The sequence below is a fragment of the Mesoplodon densirostris genome, chromosome 1, assembly GCF_025265405.1.
Source record: "Mesoplodon densirostris isolate mMesDen1 chromosome 1, mMesDen1 primary haplotype, whole genome shotgun sequence".
Classification (NCBI taxonomy): domain Eukaryota; kingdom Metazoa; phylum Chordata; class Mammalia; order Artiodactyla; family Ziphiidae; genus Mesoplodon; species Mesoplodon densirostris.
This window is the reverse complement of record NC_082661.1, coordinates 229,045,454-229,068,311: the sequence shown is the minus strand read 5'-3', so window position 1 is coordinate 229,068,311 and position 22,858 is coordinate 229,045,454. Positions and strand designations below refer to the sequence as shown.

Genomic DNA, 22,858 nt, shown 5'->3' with positions numbered 1-22,858 from the left:
CACACGTGCCTCTCCAGACACGGCACCACCCCTTCCCGCCCCTCCTTCCCCAGCCTGCCCGCACATCCTTCAACCAGGAAACTGCTGAAACTCACACGGCGCTCCTGGAACAGGACTGCTGCTTAGAAGGGGGAGGGGCGGGGGAGGGGCGGGGGAAGGGCGGGGGAGGGGCGGAGCAGGAAGGCCACCACGACGGTCACACAATTGTCTGGTGTTCGTTCAACCGCAGTGCCCACATATAGTTGTTGTTCCGAGAGAAAGCGTGAACCGTTCAGGGATTACAGCAGGGCTGTGGAAACGTCATGAAGAGAGTGGGAAACCCTCTCGGCAGGAGCCACGTGACGCAGAGAGGCTGCCTCGGGCCAGGCAACGTGGATGCTTGCGCACTGCTCCTGAATGAGGTCACATCAAACCCAGCTGGGACTGGAGAGAAAGACTTCCCGGGAGCCCCTTCCTAAGCCAGAGCGCAGAGAAATTCTTCCAGTCACAGCGGAGCAACTGGAACCTGAATGAGTTTACAAACGCCAGGCCTCGCTTTCCACCGTGGTCACAAAGTGAGAGGACGGCGTCGATGCCTGGGCTCCAGAAAGGGAGCAAGAAAACCCACCGCGTCAACCGCCCGGGGGAGATGCAAGATGAGTGCGCACAGACTTGGCTTAAAAGGAACGTTTACACCTACACCTAGCAATGTTGGAACCTTTAGAATCTCTCCCCCAGCTCAATTCGGATTCCCACTCCTTTTGTGGAAGTGCCACGGTTAGATGCCCAATTCTATTTCCTATCGAGATAATGGAAACAGAGGCTAAGCATCTGGTCTCTGGGACCCTTTTCAGCCTGAGACTGAAACTGGATGCCTCGTGGAACATTTTCCCTCAAGCATTTTGTACGGCGAACAGAGCAGGAGAGAGGAAGCCGTCTCTACAAATGTTTTAATTGTCCTCACGTCCATCATTTCAGTCAGTCCCACAAGCAAAGCAGGCAAATCAAATGGTGTTGTTTGAGACTTCAGTTACAAATCATGTAGGGAGAAAAAGATTTTCTCTTTTTTGAAAATTATTTTTGCTTTCTGCTCACTGACAGAGGTAAAAGAAAATGACTACAACTTAAATATGAAAGAACTCTTTACAATTAAATCCACAATTTATACATTTATCTCACTCACGTGTCAGTGAAAAATCACCAACTATGACAAAATAGGACAAATTATATGACAGAAGAACCAAAAAACTTAATAAAAAACATATCCGAGTGTGAAAAGTATGGTACTCTCGGTGTCTTCACATCCTCCTCTTCTGTGTACTTATGTACAACACTGAAAAGAAAAAATGAACAAATTGAAAAAAACTTTTCTAAGTATCATAACAGCAAGTTTTAAAAGCAAGCAGATTTTAGTCTGACACCTCTGCATATTTCAAAGGTATTTTCAAACCACACAATAAATTCTAGAACTATTATAAGACTAATTTTATGACTCTAGACCTGGGTTTGATGTCTTAGAGGACTGTGTTCTGATCTTAGCTATACATCTGACTGGATTTGCAAATCGCAACCAAGGGGATAAAATAAAATGTATGTGAAAGTCTCTGGAATCTTCAAATGTTTTATAATTCCAGGGATAACAATTATGATTGTGGTTAAAGTAAATTAGTAAATCTACCAGGCCAGACTTCAGATTCAAAATAAAGAATAAAAAATAAATATTTTCATCCATCTCCTCGATATAATCACTAAACTTCCTGTTTACTTTTTTAATTGCATCAGGATAAACAAGAGCTGAGGAGTTTGTTATTTTGTCTTATTCTGAGTTCCCTGTAAAGTATCACCCTTTGGTTTATCCGAAGTTTTGCTCAGCTAGTCCTCTCGTGACCACCCACGTGAACTCTTCAGGGTATACTGAATATGTAGTACATGAGAATCAGACCACATCTAATGTCTTGGTCACTAGAGGCAAGCTTTCACCCGAGGTGTACCTCCCCTCCTACCCCACACGCCTACTCAGACTCTGACAGGTTTGTGCAAAGTGAACATTAAGAGATATCCTGATCAAAGGACATAGCAAAGATCAATCAAATAAGCCAGGATCCTCTTTAAGAGCCGAGGATGTGAATTATGGAGCCTAAAGATAACTAACTACCACTGACTACCCCATGGAAAAGGTTATATAAAGGAAAGCATCAGAATGACAGTAAAAACATCCCTAGGAAACTGGCCAAGTCCAAGATGTAGTCTGTACATGACAGGATGCATCCTATCACCTCTCACAGAACCTGCAGCTAGCTGACTGTTGTTATCAGCTGTATTGAGATGGGGAAAGATCATTAACATTTCTTAGTAAATGGAAAGAGTCAAATAAGAACAATATTAAAAATAGGAAAAGATATTCTACACATTGGAAGGACTAAAAAGGTATATATATAAAGATATGATATGACCCCAATGTTCACAGCAGCACTATTTACAGTAGCCAAGACATAGAAGCAACCTTGGTGTCCACTGACAGAGGAATGGATAAAGAAGATGTGGTACATATATACAGTGGAGTATTACTCAGCCATAAAAAAAGAATAAAATAATGCCATTTGCAGCAACACAGATGGACCTAGAGATTATCATACTAAGTGAAATAAGTCAGACAGAGAAAGACTAATATCATATGATACCGCTTATAGGTGGAATCTAAAAAAATGATACAAATGAACTTATTTACAAAGCAGAAATAGACTCACAGACAAAGAAAACCAACTTATGGTTACCAAAGAGGAAGTGGGGGGAGGAATAAATTAGGAGTTTGGGAATAGCAGATATAAACTACTATATATAAAATAGATAAACAACAAGGTCCTACTGTATAGTACAAGGAACTATATTCAGTATCTTACAATAAACTATAATGGAAAAGAATCTGAAAAGAAAATATATATTCAGTTATATATGCACACATATATGATTGAATCACTGCTGTACACTGGAAACTAATACAACACTGTAAATCAACTATACTTTAATAAAACAATTTTTAATAAAATAAAATGAAGATATAATGTGAAGCAATATGGTATTGTAAGGACAGGAGATAGAATAACTACAATAAAAGTCAGGATGTTTAGTTCACAGCAAAGAGATCCAAGTGTTATGGGGGTTGAAGAAGTTATCCAGAACTAAAGAATACACATCAATAAAAAACCCAGAATCAGGAGTCACAGAGCTCCATTTGGGGGATGGGACCAAAAAGTGGGGATGAATCAAGGGATAATTCCCACAGTTTTGATGTCTTTCCCCCCCACCCCAAAATTCAAATATGACTTTACTGATAATGTGTTTTTAAACCATGTACTTGAAAGTAACCATAATAATCATAGCAATAGTAAGTTGTTAAAAAAGCTGGGTAACTTCAGAATCGTATTTCCTCTTTTGTCATTTTTGCCAAACTAAAGGATACAAATCTCCCACAGAAAAAAGCATTTGAATGCTTAATAGAGAAACAAGACAAGCTAACTGCCAAATGATGTAAACCAAAGGCAGCAGGGAAATCGTGGCCATGCTCAGAGCACCAACCGCCAGTGTGAGAGGCCGTGTTGGGGGAATATAACACACTGTATTCAAGAACAGAGCTCTGGGTCAGTGTACCAAGGCCCCTCAATTCATCAGCAGCAAAGGGAGGGAAGAAGAGAATTTCTAGGTACAAAATGCCATGAAGCATCCGAAAAAGAACTAGCCACACTGAAGATCTGAGATGTAGTAAGAATTTAAAAACAAAGCAAAACTAAAACTGAAATTTTAAGTTATCTAGAAAACATGTGGTGATCCTATTTTGGATGCTGTGTAACTGTAGAGTGAAGGGCTATTACCGTTGTTTCCTCGGATAAATGCATCCCCGTACTTATTCTTCAGCTGTCCATTTACATACTCCTCTGTCTGCTCCAAGGCTATATTCATATAGCCATCCAGGCAAGCCAGGACCCCTGGAGATGGATTCAGACAAAGAGAAGACATACAAAGCAAAGAGTTGAAAATGACAGGGTATACCTTAGAGCTGACAATCTCTTTACTCATTAGCTCTTACATGTTTAATATAAAAACTCACACCGTAAATGAAATTCAGTAGAGCAAAGCACAAAAAAGTCTTTGCTCTCTGCCCGTCTGAATGAAAGGCTAAGGCGTACAGCATGAAGGCTGTCCTGCACCCACGGCTGGCAGGGAAAACAATGGGCTGCCGCCTCCCTCGTGGCATGTGTGGCAACAGGGGCAACTTTTAAAGCCTTCGCAGAAGTAACACGGTAAGAATATTCCAAGTGCGACACCATGCTTTGAGAGCTAAAGACAGGAGTGGGCGATTGTGCAGGAACAGATGATCACTAGCCGTGACTCCTCACGCCCAGTGGCATTTCTGACTTTGGCCACTAAGTGAAATGCGGGTCTGGCAGATTGATCTCGTTCTTTCACAACATCTCCTGCAGCAGATGAATGTACTCCAAGGTTAAGAGGAAGGCTCCACAATCTGTCAGAATAATGGAAAAGAGGTGACAGCAGATGCTCCTGAAAGAACATCTTAAAGCTGTGACTCCCAGTGAGGAACAGCTTGAGAACACGGGCACCATAGTGCTTTATAGCACATCCCTCTCTGCGCTGTTCCAGTTAGAATATTTGCAGATCCACACTAATAAGAAAAACAGTAAACATCCCAGGCAGCTTTCGAGGAAACTGTTCAAGTGAACCTTTTTGTGTTAAGATGGTATCAATTTTTCAAAATTGGACCTGATGATCCTTTTTAAAAAAAGACGAAGATAGGTAAACGATTAACTCTGAGCCTCTAACTTCAAGTGGTATTTTCTAGATAGACAACTTAAGTAAAAACAAATACTACAAATGTGATTCAATTAACCAAGTCGATAGCCCCATGTAGTCTCAACTTCATTAATATGCTTCTCACTCCCTGCCTCTGCCCCCATTATCCTCTCAACAAAAGTTTCTTTTCAAAATTGTGTGTGTGTAATGAGAGCGCAAGACAGTAATCTAACAAAATTCTGCTAGAAGCTGCAAACTTTCGAAGCATCAGAATGCACTGTGAATAATTAATAATAATTATTTCCTGTCAAAAGAAAGCTGAAGCTACAACTTTAGTTTCATTCCTGCTGTATTACTTTATATCTAAACCACAATCATAAATGAGCAAGAAACTTCTGAGACATAATATGCAAATGTTTGAAAATTAATTAAAAGCATTTAAAAATGAAATGTTCCCTTCTAATAAAAATATTCTCATAGCAAAGGTTTTTTAAAGAAAAAGGTTCTTGGAGGTTGGGATTATAACCCCCTCCCTTCTCTAAGGGATTAAATTACAATGAATAACAGAAAACAAGTTTCTTCAAACTTGAAGGGAAATTGCTACAGAGAACTGGGTTGCTTCCTTGTTTGTTTGTTTTTATTTAACCACATTCTTTATAGTATGCTCTCAATAGTTTTGCTTTAATAGTATACAAGCCATGGCCAGACAATCATAAATGGAGAAAAATTAGGGTTACTACTACCCACGTGAAAGGTTGTTCAAACTTACTAGTAAACAAAGAAATTTAAATTAAATGAGATATTACTTGTTGCCAATTAGAATGGAAAAGTTGACATTAAAGGCTAACACAAGGGTTGATGAGAACGTAGAGATGAATGAGCCACCTGCCCTGATGGAGGGCCACCTGCACCCTCTTTGACTCTGAAACTGTACCCCAAGAATTTATTATAAAGAGACACTTGGACAAGTGCTTAAAATACATGTTAAAGGAGCAGTCATTTACAATAGAAAAAAGATTGGAAAACACCTAAATGTCCATTAATAGGACACTGGTTAAAAACAAAAACAAAACTGTGGTCCATCCACTCATGGTATTCCTATGTAGCCATTAAACACTCCATGTTGTCAGAGAACTGAATGCATTTCTTTAATGTTAAAAAAAAAAATCAGAATGCATGTACAATTGATCCCACTTATGTAAAATTATGCTTATATAGAGACAGATCTAAATGGGTAAGGGTGATTATCTCTGGATGGCAGAATTTGGGGAAGATTTACCTTTCTTCTATATACTTTTCTCCATTATTTGCTTTGAAATTTCTTATATATATATATATATATATTTATATATATATATATATATATATGTATATATATATATATATATATATATATATATATATATATGTATATATGTATATATATTTCCTTTAAAAATAGAAACTTTTCCCCTAAAGAGTAGGCTGGTGGATCTCCTCAATGAAGGGGGTACTGAGAAGATACTGAACACATGTCGCGACCCTAATCAGCTGCCGGATATTCTCTACGAATCTATGACCTCCTCTGGGCCCATCAAAAGTCCAGGGGTGAGAAGCAGCACACAGAGATGTTATAGTATCTCAGTATTCAGTATAAAACCACTGATTCTACTGTAAAAAATCAAATTAAACTGGAGCTACATTATTAATGTCAAGAAACTAAAGCAGTACATAAAAAGCAGAGTATTTTTTTAGCAACGCTTTTGAATCAAGCTTGAGTTTGAGTCCTAGCTCCTCCCTTACTAGGTGGAGATAATCAACAGAGATCTCAAAGGATTTGTGTGAAGAGGAAATGAAAATTAAGGTGATTCATGCACACTGGACCCACAGTAAGCGCTCAATAGAATTAAGTTTGCACATGTGGAAAGTGGAAAAACCTCAAGAGATTTCGATCATTACTCAGGAAAGAGACCAAGAATTATTCAGGAAAGAGGCCAAAAAAGGCTTTAAAACTTTGCTAATCAATTAGTTATCCATACCTGTGAAATATTCCCAGTCATTTAACATATCTTAATTTTGGAAGATTAGGAATTTAGTTACTTCAAAAAAATGGAATTGGATACCATTCCTTACACAAAGTTAGTTTCAGTACTGTCAAGCCTCTTAAAAAGAGCATTTCATTTACTGCAAGACGAGAAAGGTGTCTTTGGATACCCCACATATTATATGAGTGAGAAGTTTACACTGAAAAATCATACTATCTAAATAGTTACTTGTCAATCTATTTTTTAACACCTTTATTAGAGTATAACTGCTTTACAATGGTGTGTTAGTTTCTGCTGTATAACAAAGTGAATCAGCTCTACATATGCATATATCCCCATTTCTCCTCCCTCTTGGGTCTCCCTCCCACCCTCCCTATCCCACCCCTCTAGGTGGTCACAAAGCACCAAGCTGATCTCCCTGTGCTTCCCACTAGCTGTCTATTTTACATTTGGTAGTGTATATATGTCCATGCCACTCTCTCACTTCGTCCCAGCTTACCTTTCACCCTCCCCGTGGCCTCAAACATTCTCTACGTCTGCATCTTAATTCCTGTCTTACCCTTAGGTTCTTCAGAACCATTTTTTTTTTTTTTTGGATCCCATATGTATGTGTTAGCATACAGTATTTGTTTTTCTCTTTCTGACTTACTTCACTCTGTATGACAGTCTCTAGGTCCATCCACCTCAATACAAATAACTCAATTTCATTTCTTTTTATGGCTGAGTAATATTCCATTGTATATATGTGCCACATCTTCTTTATCCATTCATCTCTTGATGGACACTTAGATTGCTTCCATGTCCTGGCTATTGTAAATAGAGCTGCAGTGAACACTGTGGTACATGACTCTTTTAGAATTATGGTTGTCTCAGGGTATATGCCCAGTAGTGGCATTGCTGGGTCGTATGGTAGTTCTATTTTTAGTTTTTTAAGGACCCTCCATACCATTCTCCATAGTGGCTGTATCAATTTACATTCCCACCAGCAGTGCAACAGGCTTCCCTTTTCTCCACACCCTCTACAGCATTTATTCTTTGTAGATTTTTTGATGATGGCCATTCTGACCAGTGTGAGGTAATTCCGCATTGTAATTTTGATTTGCATTTCTCTAATGATTAATGATGTTGAGCATTCTTTCATGAGTTTGTTGGCAATCTGTATATCTTCTTTGCAGAAATGCCTGTTTAGGTCTTCTGCCCACTTTTGGATTTGGTTGTTTGTTTTTTTGATATTGAGCTGTATGTGCTTCTTCTATATTTTGGAGATTAGTTCTTTGTCAGTTGCTTCGTTTGCAAATATTTTCTCCCATTCTGAGGGTTGTCTTTTTCTCTTGTTTATGGCTTCCTTGGCTGTGCAAAAGCTTTTAAGTTTCATTAGGTCCCCTTTCTTTATTTTTGTTTTTATTTTAATTTCTCTAGGACGTGGGTCAAAAGGGATCTTGCTGTGATTTATGTCACAGAGTGTTCTGCCTATGTTTTCCTCTAAGAGTTTGATAGTGTCTGGCCTTACATTTCGGACTTTAATCCATTTTGAGTTTATTTTTGTGTATGGTGTTAGGGAGTGTTCTAATTTCATTCTTTTACAAGTAGCTGTCCAGTTTTCCCAGCACCACTTATTGAAGAGGCAGTCTTTTCTGCATTGTATATTCTCGCCTCCTTTATCAAAAATAAGGTGACCATTATGTGTGTGGGTTTACCTCTGGGCTTTCTATCCTGTTCCACTGATCTATATTTCTGTTTTTGTGCCAGTACCATACTGTCTTGATTACTGTAGCTTTGTAGTATAGTCTGAAGTCAGGGAGCCTGATTCCACCAGCTCCATTTATCTTTCTCAAGATTGCTTTGGCTATTTGGGATACTTTGTGTTTCCACACAAATTGTGAAATTTTTGTTCTAGTTCTGTGAAAAATGCCATTGGTAGGTTGATAGGGAATGCACTGAATCTGTAGATTGCTTTGGGTAGTATAGTCATTTTCACAATGTTATTTCTTCCAATTAATGTATATGGTACATCTCTCCAACTGTCTAATTTCTTCCATCAGTGTCTTACAGTTTTCTGCATACAGGTCTTTTGTCTCCTTAGGTAGGTTAATTCCTAGGTATTTTATTCTTTTTGTTGCAGTGGTAAATGGGAGTGTTTCCTTAATTTCTCTTTCAGACTTTTCATTATTTATGTATAGGAATGCAAGAGATTTCTGTGCATTAATTTAGTATCCTGCAACTTTACCAAATTCATTGATTAGCTCTAGTAGTTTTCTGGGAGCATCTTTAGGATTCTCTATGTATAGTATCATGTCATCTGCAAACAGTGACAGCTTTACTTCTTCTTTGCCGATTTGGATTCCTTTTATTTCTTTTTCTTCTCTGATTGCTGTGGCTAAAACTTCCAACACTAAGTTGAATAATAGTGGTGAGAGTGGGCAACCTTGTCTTGTTCCTGATCTTAGTGGAAATGGTTTCAGTTTTTCACCATTGAGAACAATGTTGGCTGTGGGTTTGTCACATATGGCCTTTATTATGTTGAGGTAAGTTCCCTCTATACCTACTTTCTGGTGGGTTTTTATCATAAATGTGTTGAATTTTGTCGAAAGATTTTTCTGCATCTATTGAGATAACCATATGATTTTTCTCCTTCAATTTGTTAATATGGTGTATCACATTGATTGATTTGCGTATACTGAAGAATCCTTGCATCCCTAGGATAAACCCCACTTGATCATGGTGTATGATCCTTTTAATGTGCTGTTAGATTCTGTTTGCTTGCATTTGTTGAGGATATTTACATCTATGTTCATCAGTGATATTGGCCTGTATTTTCTTTCTTTGTGACATCTTTGTCTGGTTTTGGTATCAGGGGGATGGTGGCCTCATAGAATGAGTTTGGAAGTGCTCCTCACTCTGCTATATTTTGGAAGAGTTTGAGAAGGTTAGGTGTTAGCTCTTCTCTAAATGCTTGATAGAATTCGCCTGTGAAGCCATCTGGTCCTGGGTTTTTGTTTGTTGGAAGATTTTTAATCACAGTCTAAATTTGAGTGCTTGTGATGGGTCTGTTTATATTTTCTATTTCTTCCTGGTTCAGTCTCAGAAGGTTGTGCTTTTCTAAGCATTTGTCCATTTCTTCCAGGTTGTCCATTTTATTGGCATATAATTGCTTGTAGTAATCTCTCATGATCCTTTATATTTCTGCAGTGTCTGTTCTTACTTTTCCTTTTTCATTTCTGATTCTATTGATTTGAGTCTTTTCCCTTTTTTTCTTGATGAGTCTGGCTAATGGTTTATCAATTTTGCTTATCTTCTCAAAGAACCAGCTTTTAGTTTTATAGATCTTTGCTATTGTTTCCTTCATTTTTTTTCATTTATTTCTCATCTGATCTTTATGGTTTCTTTCCTTCTGCTAATTTTAGGGTTTTTTGTTCTTCTTTCTCTAATTGCTTTAGGTGTGAGGTTAGGTTGTTTACTTGAGATGATTCCTGTTTCTTCAGGTAGGACTGTATTGCTATAAACTTCCCTCTTAGAACTGTTTTGCTGCTTCCCATAGGTTTTGGATCATTGTGTTTTCACTGTCATTTGTTTCTAGGTATTTGCTGATTCCCTCTTTGATTTCTTCTGTGGTCTCTTGGGTATTTAGTAGTGTACTGTTTAGCCTCCAATTGTTTGTATTTCTTACACATTCTTTCCCTGTAATTGATATCTAGTCTCATAGCATTGTGGTCAGAAAAGATACCTGATACAATTTCAGTTTTCTTAAATTTACCAAGGCTTCATTTGTGACCCAAGGTATGATCTATACTGGAGAACATTCCATGAGCACTTGAGAAGAAAGTGTATTGTGTTGTTTTGGATGGAATGTCCTATAAATATCAATTATGTCCACCTTGTTTAATGTGTCATTTAAAGCTTGTGTTTCCTTATTTGTTTTCATTTTGGATGATCTGTCCATTGGTGAAAGTGGGGTTTTAGAGTCCCCTACTATGATTGCGTTCCTGTCAATTTCCCCTTTTATGACTGTTAGCATTTGCCTTATATATTGAGGTGCTCCTATGTTGGGTGCATAAAGATTTGCAATTGTTATATATTCTTCTTGGATGATCCCTTGATCAGTATGTAGTGTCCTTGTCTCTTGTAATAGTCTTTATTTTATTTTATTTTTTTTTTCTTTTTGCGGTATGTGGGCCTCTCACTGTTGTGGCCTCTCCCGTTGCGGAGCACAGGCTCCGGATGCGCAGGCCCAGCGGCCATGGCTCACGGGCCCAGCCGCTCCGCGGCATATGGGATCCTCCCAGACCGGGGCACGAACCCGTATCCCCTGCATCGGCAGGCGGACTCTTAACCACTTGCGCCACCAGGGAGGCCCAATAGTCTTTATTTTAAAGTCTATTTGATCTGATATGAAAATTGCTACTCTAGCATTTTTTTTTTTTTCCAGTACGCGGGCCTCTCACCGTTGTGGCCTCTCCCGTTGCAGAGCACAGGCTCTGGATGCGCAGGCTCAGTGGCCATGGCTCACGGGCCCAGCTGCTCCACGGCATGTGGGATCTTCCCGGACCGGGACATGAACCCACATCCCCTGCATCGGCAGGCGGACGGACTCTCAACCACTGCACCACCAGGGAAGCCCCAGCTTTCTTTTGATTTCCATTTGCATGGAATATCTTTTTCCACCTTCTCACTTTCAGTCTGTATGTGTTCCTACGTCTGAAGTGGGTCTCTTGTAGACAGAATGTATATGGGTTTTGTTTTTGTATCCATTCAGCCAGTCTGTGCCTTTTGGTTAGAGCATTTAATCCTTTTACATTTAAGCTACTTTTCAATATGTATGTTCCTATTACCATTTTCTTAACTGTTTGGGGTTTGTTATTGTAGGTCTTTTCCGTCTCTTGTGTTTCCTGCCTAGAGAAGTTCCTTTAGCATTTGTTGTAAAGCTGGTTTGGTGGTGCTAAATTCTCTTAGCTTTTGCTTGTCTGTAAAGGTTTTAATTTCTCCTTCGAATCTGAATGAGATCCTCGCTGGGTAGAGTAATCTTGTTTGTATTTTTTTCCCTTTCATCCCTTTAAATATGTCCTGCCACTCCCTTCTGGCTTGCAGAGTTTCTGCTGAAAGATCAGCTGTTAACCTTATGGGGATTCCCTTGTATGTTATTTGTTGTTTTTCCCCTGCTGCTTTTAATATTTTTTGCTTGTATTTAATTTTTGATAGTTTGATTATATGTGTCTTGGTGTGTTTCTCCTTGGATTTATCCTGTATGGGACTCTCTGCCCTTCCTGGACTTGATTATCTGTTTCCTTTCCCATATTAGGGAAGTTTTCAACTATAATCTGTTCAAATATTTTCTCAGTCCCTTTTTTTTTCTCTTCTTCTTCTAGGACCCCTATAATTCGAATGTTGGTGTGTTTAACGTTGTCCCAGAGGTCTCTGAGACTGTCCTCAATTCTTTTCATTCTTTTTTCTTTATTCTGCTCTGCAGTAGTTATTTCCACTATTATATCTTCCGCATCACTTATCTGTTCTTCTGCCTCAGTTATTCTGCTATTGATTCCTTCGAGAGAATTTTTAACTTCATTTACTGTGTTGTTCATCACTGTCTGTTTCCTCTTTAGTTTTTCTAGATCCTTGGTAAATGTTTCTTGCATTTTCTCCATTCTAGTTCTAAGATTTTGGATCATCTTTACTATCATTACTCTGAATTCTATTTCAGGTAGATTGCCTATTTCCTCTTCATTTGTTTGGTCTGGTGGATTTTTACCTTGCTCCTTCATCTGCTGTGTATTTCTCTGTCTTCTCATTTTGCTTAACTGCAGCCTGCAGGTTCATATTTCCCATTGTTTTTGGTGTCTGCCCCCAGTGGCTAAGGTTGGTTCAGTGGGTTGTGTAGTCTTCTTGGTGGAGGGGACTGGTGCCTGTGCCTGTGTTCTGGTGGATGAGGCTGGATTTTTTCTTTCTGTTGGGCAGGTCCGCATCTGGTGGTGTGCTTTGGGGTGTGTGTGAACTTATTATGATTTTAGGCAGCCTCTCTGCTAATGGGTGGGGTTGTGTTCCTGGTTTGCTAGTTGTTTGTCATAGGGTGTCCAGCACTGTAGCTTGCTGGCTGTTGCGTGGAGCTGGGTCTTAGCGTTGAGATGGGGATCTCTGGGACAGCGTTCGCTGTTTGACAGTACATGGGGCCAGGAGGTCTCTGGCAGTCCAATATCCTGAACTCGGCTCTCCCACCTCAGGGGCTCAGGTCTGACACCTGGCCGGAGCACCAAGACCCTGTCAGACACTCGGCCAGGTACATGGGGAGTTTCTTGCCTTTTGGGAAGTCTGAGGTCTTCTGCCAGCATTCAGTAGGTGTTCTGTAGGAGTTGTTCCACATGTAGAGGTATTTTTGATGTATTTGTGGGGAGGAAGGTGATCTGCACGTCTTACTCCTCTGCCATCTTGAAGGTCCCTCCCGTTGCTTGCCAATCTTGACTGCTTCCACAAAAACAAATGCTGCTGGGCCAAGGAGTTCTTTATTATCCGGTTATTCAAGCCTGGCTATCACCAGGGGATGCAGGCACACCCATCTCACAGCAAAGACAGGAGACAGGAGCCCCAGATCATGCAAGTCAGAGGCACACACTCTGCTGTCAGAGTTGCCTCTGAAATGAACCATCTCAGAGGTAGAAGAAGAAAAGGGTATAGAAACTGTTGACAACCAATGCTTGTTTGGTCTACTGGGCACTTCAAAGAGGTTAATAAAAAGCAGTTAAGTCAACTTTACTTCTTTAGTGAACACCAGGTAAGGATGAAGCATGGAAATCTTACCTCGGTAATCCACTCCAGAATTTAATTTTACCACAACTGGTCGTCCGATGATTTGCTTCAGGAAGTCACTGGGTGTTTGCTTCCGCAGACTCATTTTAACGATCCTGATCAGAAATCTGAAAGGGAGCAATAAAGGTAAAGACAAAAGTTAATTATTCAACAAAAAAGCCTGGCAGCCCTTAATGTATTTATAGGAAATCAAGTGTCAAAGGACCACATGCAAAGAGCCAACACTACTCCACCACCACACCCACAGCACGGCGGCTAACGTGATTCCAGTTCTCACCTGGAGCCAGATACTAAGCTAAGCGTTTGACACACGTTACCTGGTTAGGCCCACAAGAATCCTCAGACACAGCCTCACCACAGAAGAGCCTGTGATTCCAGAGCCCCTGTTCTTAACCACTTGTCACCACTGTGTCCGCAGTCAACATACCCACGACATCATGACCACCACCACCACTTACCCAATGCTCACTTCATGCTGAGCGCTCTACTAAGATCCCTAGAAATACCATCAAATTTAATCTTTACAAGAACCCTGGGAAGAAGGTCTTCATATCCCCATTGTGCTGATGAAATTAAAGGCCCAGAAGGATGAAATTACGTGCCCCCAAATGTGAGGGGATCAACATTCAAGTTCCAATCAGGCATGTTTTAAAGCCACTGTTTACATAATGTTTATATGGTATTTACAACAGCTGATTGTAAATACTATATGCCAAAACAGTATCTCCAGAAAGAATAATCATCATAATTGAGAGCCAATATTTGAGAGTACTACAGGCCGGCACTTATGTAAGCACTTTACATGTATTAATCCACTTAGAGCTCACTGAGGTAGTTATTGTTTTAACCTCATTTTACAGATGACTAGACACAGAAAAGGCTAAACATCCTGGTCAAGGTAACATAGCCAGTAAGTAGATGGGCAGCCCATGTCTTAATCACACCTTTATGCAGCCTCCTGAAAGCTGCTAATGTAGCCAAATATTTTTATTATATTATGTATATTATAATTATAGCAGATACACACTCTCTATAACAAAGAAAAAATCTTAAAAATCAAGTATAATAGGAATCTAAAATAGGGAAAGAGCATTACACACCCAAATCAATCACAGACATACATAGCTACCCATCACTCCTTTCAAAACTCATCCTGTTTTGTAAGTTCTCTATCTCAAAATACTTTGGTAAACAAACGTAACAAAATGTAACTGTTACTTAAGTAAAAACTTTGGAAATTAATTATTCTGTTTCAGTCAAATTCAGCATCGATTTTATTTAGTAGCCATATAAACATTCACATTTAAAAATTAGTATGAATACAATACTTGAAGGACTCTCATCAAGAACTCAAGTTGTGGGGCTTCCCTGGTGGCACAGTACTTGAGAATCCGCCTGACAATGCAGGGGACACGGGCTCGAGCCCTGGTCTGGGAAGATCCCACATGCTGCAGAGCAACTAAGACCGTGCACCACAACTACTGAGCCTGCACTCTAGAGCCTGAAAACCACAACTACTGAGCCCGCGTGCCACAACTACTAAAGCCCACACACCTAGAGCCCACACACTGCAACAAGAGAAGCCACCACAATGAGAAGCCTGTGCACCACAGCGAAGAGTGGCCCCCGCTCGCCGCAACTAGAAAAAACCCGCATGCAGCAACGAAAGACCAAACACAGCCAAAAGTAAATAAACAAATTTTTTTAAAAAATCAATTTTCTTGTTTTGTTTTCAATCAAAACTTTCACAAAACATTCTTCCGTAAATAGCACTGCTTATTTCACTCCAAGTCCACCCACTCCACGATCTGAATTCAGGTTTAAGATCATTGTTTGGAGATTTTCTCAACGTAAATCCATGCAGATTCAGCAGTTTGGATAAACTAGAATTCTAGATTATTGGCTTTTCATTTGTTTAACAATTATGTATATGGACACGCCCTGCAAGAAAATTTCTGCAAAGAAGATATACAGATTGCCAACAAACACATGAAAGGATGCTCAACGTCAGTAATCACTAGAGAAATGTAAATCAAAACTACAATGCGGAATTACCTCACACCGGTCAGAATGGCCATCATCAAAAAATCTACAAAGAATAAATGCTGTAGAGGGTGTGGAGAAAAGGGAAGCCTGTTGCACTGCTGGTGGGAATGTAAATTGATACAGCCACTATGGAGAATGGTATGGAGGGTCCTTAAAAAACTAAAAATAGAACTACCATACGACCCAGCAATGCCACTACTGGGCATATACCCTGAGACAACCATAATTCTAAAAGAGTCATGTACCACAGTGTTCACTGCAGCTCTATTTACAATAGCCAGGACATGGAAGCAACCTAAGTGTCCATCATCGGATGAATGGATAAAGAAGATGTGGCACATATATACAATGGAATATTACTCAGCAATAAAAAGAAATGAAATTGAGTTATTTGTATTGAGGTGGATGGACCTAGAGACTGTCATACAGAGTGAAGTTAAGTCAGAAAGAGAAAAACAAATACTGTATGCTAACATATATGGAATGTAAAAAAAAAAAAATTGGTTCTGAAGAACCTAGGGGCAGAACAGGAATTAAGACGCAGACATAGAGAATGGACTCGACAACACGGGGAGGGGGAAGCGTAAGCTGGGACGAAGTGAGAAAGTGGCATGGACGTATATACACTACCAGATGTAAAACAGATAGCTAGTGTGAAGCAGCTGCATAGCACAGGGAGATCACAAAGCACCACCTAGAGGGGTGGGATAGGGAGAGTGGGAGGGAGACACAAGAGGGAGGAGATGTGGGGATATATGTATATGTATAGCTGATTCACTTTTATAAGGCAGAAACTAACACACCATTGTGAAGCAATTATACTGCAATAAACATGTTTTAAAAAAAAGTTAATGACAGAGAACAGTTCTGAAAGTTTCTGAGATGCTCTTCCTGGGTTAGGATCCTCAAATTTGGCTCAAATAAAATTTTCCATTTTTTAGAAAAAAGAAAAAAGTTAAAGACAGATAAAAGAATACAAACCTAGACTGATAGTTGCTTAACTGATGATATCAGTTATTTTTAAAATGTTACTAATACTATCTTTCCTCACCTTTAAAAAGGCATGGACATATTCTTCTTCTAAACTCATCAAAGATCATGGCTCTGCCATTAAGTCTCACCTCTACCCCAATTAACATCAATCTCTTCCTGAAGGCGTTCAACGCTTCAAATTTTTATGCAGCACCTACCTGTCAGGTACTTAGGCTGGGGATGTAACACCAATAAGACATGGCCTTGGGCCCTCAGAGTTCACTCCAAAGGGGACAGAAACATACAAATGGCAAAGTTTTTAAAAAGCTGTATGCATTTGGATAAAATGATGCAGAGAACAGCACATACGGAAGAGTGGCTTAGACCAGGCCTCGGAGATCAAAGAAAGATTTCGGGAGGTGAACCTGAGCTGAGTATGGAGGAAAAGGAGTCCACCAGCCTAAAAGGAGAGAAATCTTAGCAAAGGTATTAGACAGTGTTTGGGTTTGAGGGGCAAATGTTACCTAGGCCAGGAGCACAAGAAGCAGCTGCAGAAGGGAGCAGGACCACCATCACGGGGTCAGAGCAAGTCAGGCTGAGAGCGCGCAGCCCTGAGCCTCTAGGCCAGTTTCCCAAAAGTGAATCATCTGCATCACTTGGAGATCCTGATTCGGTAGTTCTGGGGCAGGACCCAGAATCTGTTTGCAAAAGCGTAGGAGACGCCTATGAACTGGCACGCATGGGAGATACTTGTGTCAGTGATGGGGACCTTGGGAAGGTCTGAAGCAGAGACGTGCATGACTACAGACTGGAGACAGGCCCTCTCTCAGTTCTGGCGTCAGTTTCCCATTTGGTTACCTGTCACTATTTACTCTCTTTTATATGCTTTACTTTTTTTAAATAGGAGTCTTTTCTCCCTCAAAAGACTGGAAGCCACGTGAAGGGAGAGACTAGCACCAAGCTTCTCATTTACTCCCTAGAACATCGACATTGCGCTAAATCTCTTGAAAAACATTTGTTTTAAGTTATTTGGAAAGAGGATGGTTGCTTCAAACACATTTTATCCATCACTTTAGGAGAGCGTATCTTTGACATTCGTCTTCATTAGGCTTCCGTGGTACTCCCTGTTACTTAATGACTCACCCATAAATCCATTTTGTATGAGTCAATTGGTCTTGACACCACAATTTTTCCCATGACTTGGCTCACGTAACTTTAATTTTTCATATTTTAAATTGAATGAGGCAGAAGGAATAGTTCTGTTTCTGAAGGAAGAAAAAAGCCTCTTGAACCATAAACGTATAAAAGGAAAAAGGCTTTCTTGCTTCAGGGTCACCTTGATAAAACTTCTCTTCAAAATTAAAGCCATAATCACCCTCTAGGCCTCCTCTCCCTTCCCTGACTCCTACTCAGGCTTTTAAATGACCTATTTTCATAAATGGCTATTAAATCAAAAGCAGTATATTTTCTGGCAGAAGCTACTGAGAGGTCTGGTACAAGAACATCTGCCTACTGCCTTGCAGAGATTTTTTTAATTAGAAGAATGGGGAGGAAAAAAGAACCAAATTTTATTCATCCACTATGTGTCAGGCCACACTAGATTCCTCAGCAATTCACATAGCAACCCTGTGAGGCGGTGAGTAGAACTAAGGCTTGACCCCAAAGCCGAAGCCCTTTCAGAGGTACAGCTGCCCTTTTGAATAGGTGTTAAACCTGGGGAATGGCCATAGAGACAGCGAGAGATCTATTTGGAGAGTAGCAGTACTGGGAGGAAAACACCGAAAGTGACAAAGTACTGTAAATTAGCCTGTGACGATACTTAAACATGGTCAAACCGAAAGAAATATACAAGGAGACATGCAAATCCTTGTTTCTTGGCAATGTTCACTGTAAACGTTCACCTACTCTTGAAGTATTTACAGTTTAGGGTGAAAAAAATTGAAAAGGAAAAAAACTGCAATGAAACCCAATACTACAACCCAAGTAAACGCAGCTGTAGACGAACACATCATTGTCAGAGAGGGCATCAGACGCGGAGAAACACAGCTCTCTATGGATCTCCCTTCCGAGACAGCGGATACGCTGCCCTCTTCCGAAGGCTTCAGACCAATCCCTCCTCCCCACCCACAGGGGGCTACCTTCGTCCCCTCTCTCCCAGGGGGCACGCTGAGTTGGCCCTTTGCGCACCCAGAGCACCCCTCTCCACTCGCAGTCATTGCCCTTGGCAGGCTGTTTTGCAGTTTTCCTGTTTGCTGACCAGTCTCCCACACTGGGTTCTAAGCTTCTCGGGGACAAGGAAAATGTGTTACTCATTTAGTAACCCTGGTACCTAAGCACACTGCCCAGGCCTGAGGAAGCAGCACTTAAGGGCAGTGCCAAGGAAAAGCCCTGTCCCTACCCCTCCTCTCCCAGCTACGTTTACATCCATGCATGTAAACAGTTATAACCTAGTCATATCTCTATTACTGACCACCAAATTAAAGAAAGATGGAGAAAACAGAAATGTTTGTGTTGTCCAAGAACCAGCTGCACCCGAATCAACACAGACGGCTTGTTAAATGCAGATCCCTGAAGCCAACTGCCAGTCAGACTCTCTAGGTAAGGAGCACTGTAATTTATGTTGTATAAAGTTCCCCAAATAATTTCCATAAGCACGTGGTTCTCCGCCAGCAGCAATTTTAAACCCCACCCTCAGGGACATTCAGAAATGTCTGAAGACATTTTGGATTCTCTTGACTGCGGAGAGTGGTGCCACTGATATCTAGTAGGTGGAGGCCAGGGATTCGGGCTTAACACTCTACAAAGCACAGGACAGCGGTCCTCCACAACAAAGGATGATCTGCCCCCCCAGATGTCTGCTGAGGTTGAGAAACTCTGTTATAAGCCCTAAAACCGTTGTTCTCTGATCTTAAGGTAACAAGGAGTTTTAAAAAAACCTTCAAGGGTTAACAAATGAGAACCAACAGCTAAGTTCTAAGCACATGACAGAGTATAAACCATAACTTATTAGATATTTTATTCCAACATATAAAGAATATGAAAACAACTGTCAAAAAAAATCTTGACAGGATCGCCATTCCAAATAATGAATTTCTAGTCCTGACTATGAAAACGTCACTTTTCCCATTTTTCAGTGCTATAGATCACTCAGATGATTAGAATCTCTGTTACCTGGCCCAAATCTGAAACCGTAGAATATGAAAATATATATATATATACACATATTATATATAGATACAAATTATATATACATAGCTGAATCACTTTTGCTGTACACCTGAAACTAACACAATATTGTAAGTCAACTACACTTCAATAAAAAAAAAAAAAACTGTTGAATAATCCAGGTGATGTAAACATCTTTTAAAATTCTAATACTAAAAATGTCACAGTTCAGTGAGAGACCACCTGTTGCAGCATAAAGAGTACTCACTTGGGATGCGGGGACCCTGAGTTCTAATCCCAGCTCTGCTACTTAATTAGCTGTGTGCCTTGGATAACTCATCATTTCACCTCTCAGGCCCCAGGTTCCTCATCTGCAAAATAAAGGAGTTACGCCAGACGACCGCTTAAGGGATCATCCTGCTCTAACATTCAGTCAGGGCCTATGCAGTAACTCCAGAAATACAAATACACACACACAATAACATCCTCTGAAGAGTCCTGCACAAAATTCAAGCAAGTTGAATTGCCACATACCACTATATTAAAAAAAAAAAAAAAAAATCCAAAGAGGCTCAACCTTGCCAGTTGATGTCCTAGAAAAGAATTACTTTTGGTGAAAAAGGCACAAACGTGAATGGTGAAAACTACTAAAACTTTTTGGGCAAACAATCCGGCCATGTGTAGGAAGACCTAAAAAAGACCCCACAAGATCACAGCATCTATTCTAATAACTTCACTCCTCAGAATCAATCCAGTTAATCATCTGAAATATATTTTTTAAATGTTTATCAAAGTATTACCTGGAATACTAAAATGAAGCAAAAATTCACAAACACCCTAAATGCCCCACAGACGGGAAATGGTTAAATAATGGATAGGACCTACACAATGATGATTTAGGTAGCCAATCAAAAGAAAACACAAAATTAGAAATTATATTTAGGAATGATTTCTAAGTGAAAGTGAAAAACTAAATATACTGTTAAGTGATAAAATGGGTACAGCCTTAGCTCAAATACAAACTAGCCCAGAACAGAGACGGTAGGCGGGAGGGTGCCATGAACGTTATTTTCTTCACTAAACGTTTCTGTATTTCCAATTCTTCTATAACCGTCTTGTATTAATAAGGGGTAGGGAAAGGACACACCAAATCACTCTCAAGATTATCTGCATCATCCCAGTTCTAGACACCTTAAACGAAAATACGGGCTGACCGCGCGCGCACATGCCTGCTCACAAAAGCCGTGGTGACAGGACTTAACACCATGCAACTGTGGGCATCCCCAACGTGACAACTCGAGAAGGTGGGCTAGTCCAGCCCTTAATTCCTGGGAGTCAGGCGCAGCCACCCCGATGCAGCGGAGGCCAGGCAATTCCAGGTGAAGCCTGGCCCTGTGTTCGGGTGCGCTTTCCCGCCGAATCCCCGGGCTTATGTCGGGCTTCCCAGCGTACTTCTACCACCATGAGCGGTCTCCGGAAGTCATCTCGTGGGGCCCGGCCGATGCCTTTCCTCCCCGAGCGATCTAGGCTGCCCTCGGGGTGGGGTTCTCAGGACCGAGCTCGGGAAGCCCGGCGCCGGAGGTCCCAGATCTCCCGGGCACGACAGGCGCCGAGGACCGAGCGTGAGCGCGGGGACCCGCCACCCGCAGGCTCCGGAGTCCGCGTTCGCTCCCGGGCCCTCCAGGGGCTGCAGGCCCGGCCCGGCCCGGGGATGCTGCTCACTAACCCTGCCCGGGACGACGGAACACTGAGGTCTCGGACTGCCCGCGCGGCCGCGTGGCTCACCTCGCGGCCGGGATCGGCACCCCGACTCCGGGCACCCCACAAGCCCGGCCTCCGCCGACCAACCAGGCGAAACCGAAACTGAAATCGCCGAGGCGGCGGCGCTTTTCTGTCTCAGCCAATCATTGCTTTCCATGACTACGGCAGCCCGCGAGGACCGAAAAGTCTCACCGCTCCAGAGCGCGCTAATTCCAGAATCCTGGTTTGCCTGAAGGCGAAATTAGAGCCCCGGAGTCAAGGTGGAAAGCGCTGGGGCTCTTTTCTAACAGAAAGCAAACACCACCAGTCCTCCCTCCCCCACTCCCGCAAAGGAAAAAGCAACACTGGAAGGGATATTTTAACCAGGATTTCTTTTAGGCAGAAGTGTTAAAAAATAACTTGAAGGCATAAGAAACTGGAATTCTCTGCGAAAGTAATGTCTATACGTACTCAAGAAATGTCCTGAATTTGAATAATTAAATACAAATAAATAAATAAAACAAGCAGTCTCGGATCTTTAAATCCATTTTTGGATTTTGCTTAAATGTGTGAAGACGAAGTCTTTCTTAGCAAGAGATTGTTTCCGTAGCGACGATAATCGACACAAAAAATTAAAATCACTGAAGTAACTCGTATTATAAAGGCATAAAGTGCGTTGTATTACAAACTAGTTCTAATTGGAAATGGTGTACAGACATTATTTAAGTGCTGCTATGGGAACTTGGTTTGGAACTTTGCATGAATTCTCAATATTCTTGCTATTCAAGGGAGAGGAAAAAGAAGAAAACTAGTATGCCAGGACTTGATTCCTTTTTCCCCTACACAAATACCCTCATCAGCTTAAAATTTATACTTTACTTCTATTCCAAATTTGTAATGCTATAAACAAAGTGATGATGTCTTTAAACAGATCTTTAACCCTGTTTAAGTGTTACAGGATCTAAAATACAGATTTTTTTTTTCTAAGACAAAAATGAGTTCACCCTCTTGTAAGCTTCTCTTAGCTAAAGGCAGAAGAAATGAACCTTTGATTGACACAGGGGACAGAGAATGACTAGCTGTGATTTGGTAGAAAAGAGGGATTTCCTTATATGCTTTTATAAGAGCTCCCTTTGGGTAAAGACCACATAATTGTAGATTTATTGAAAAGAGCTGTATTTGAAGTTCTTGCAATATAAAATATAATGTAAATTTTAAAAATTTAGGTAAAGTGTCATTTAAATAAATTAATTAGCTGCCCCCCAAAACCCCACAACATAATAGGATATAAAGCCCCATCCCCAAACACCTTCACAAAAGACATCAAATTG

General features: G+C 40.7%; 1 protein-coding gene across 4 annotated transcripts; it reads right to left on the bottom strand.

Moving 5' to 3' along the window:
* Positions 1 to 911: 911 nt before the first annotated feature.
* On the bottom strand, positions 912 to 21,680 carry LSM6 (LSM6 homolog, U6 small nuclear RNA and mRNA degradation associated). 4 transcript variants are annotated; one of them, XM_060116001.1, is made up of 4 exons: positions 21,573 to 21,680; positions 13,596 to 13,711; positions 3,849 to 3,962; positions 912 to 1,312 (listed from the first exon to the last, which is right to left on the bottom strand). In XM_060116001.1, the coding sequence occupies exons 2-4, from the start codon at positions 13,687 to 13,689 to the stop codon at positions 1,278 to 1,280; spliced, it is 243 nt and encodes an 80-aa protein (XP_059971984.1). In that variant the 5' UTR covers positions 13,690 to 13,711; positions 21,573 to 21,680; the 3' UTR covers positions 912 to 1,277. The 4 variants fall into 4 exon arrangements, with proteins under 4 accessions (XP_059971984.1, XP_059971999.1, XP_059972008.1 ...); XM_060116016.1 differs by having other exon boundaries at positions 21,514 to 21,608; XM_060116025.1 differs by lacking the exon at positions 21,573 to 21,680 and adding an exon at positions 21,240 to 21,451.
* Between the last annotated feature and the right edge of the window lie 1,178 nt (positions 21,681 to 22,858).

Coding starts and splice junctions, on each gene's coding strand:
- LSM6 (XM_060116001.1), bottom strand. CDS start 13,689: ATGAGTCTGCGGAAGCAAACACCCAGTGACTTCCTGAAGCAAATCATC. Junction 3,963..13,595: donor TTCTGGAGTGGATTACCGAG/GTAAGATTTCCA, acceptor ATCCATCTCCAG/GGGTCCTGGCTTGCCTGGAT. Junction 1,313..3,848: donor ATTTATCCGAGGAAACAACG/GTAATAGCCCTT, acceptor TTTTCTTTTCAG/TGTTGTACATAAGTACACAG.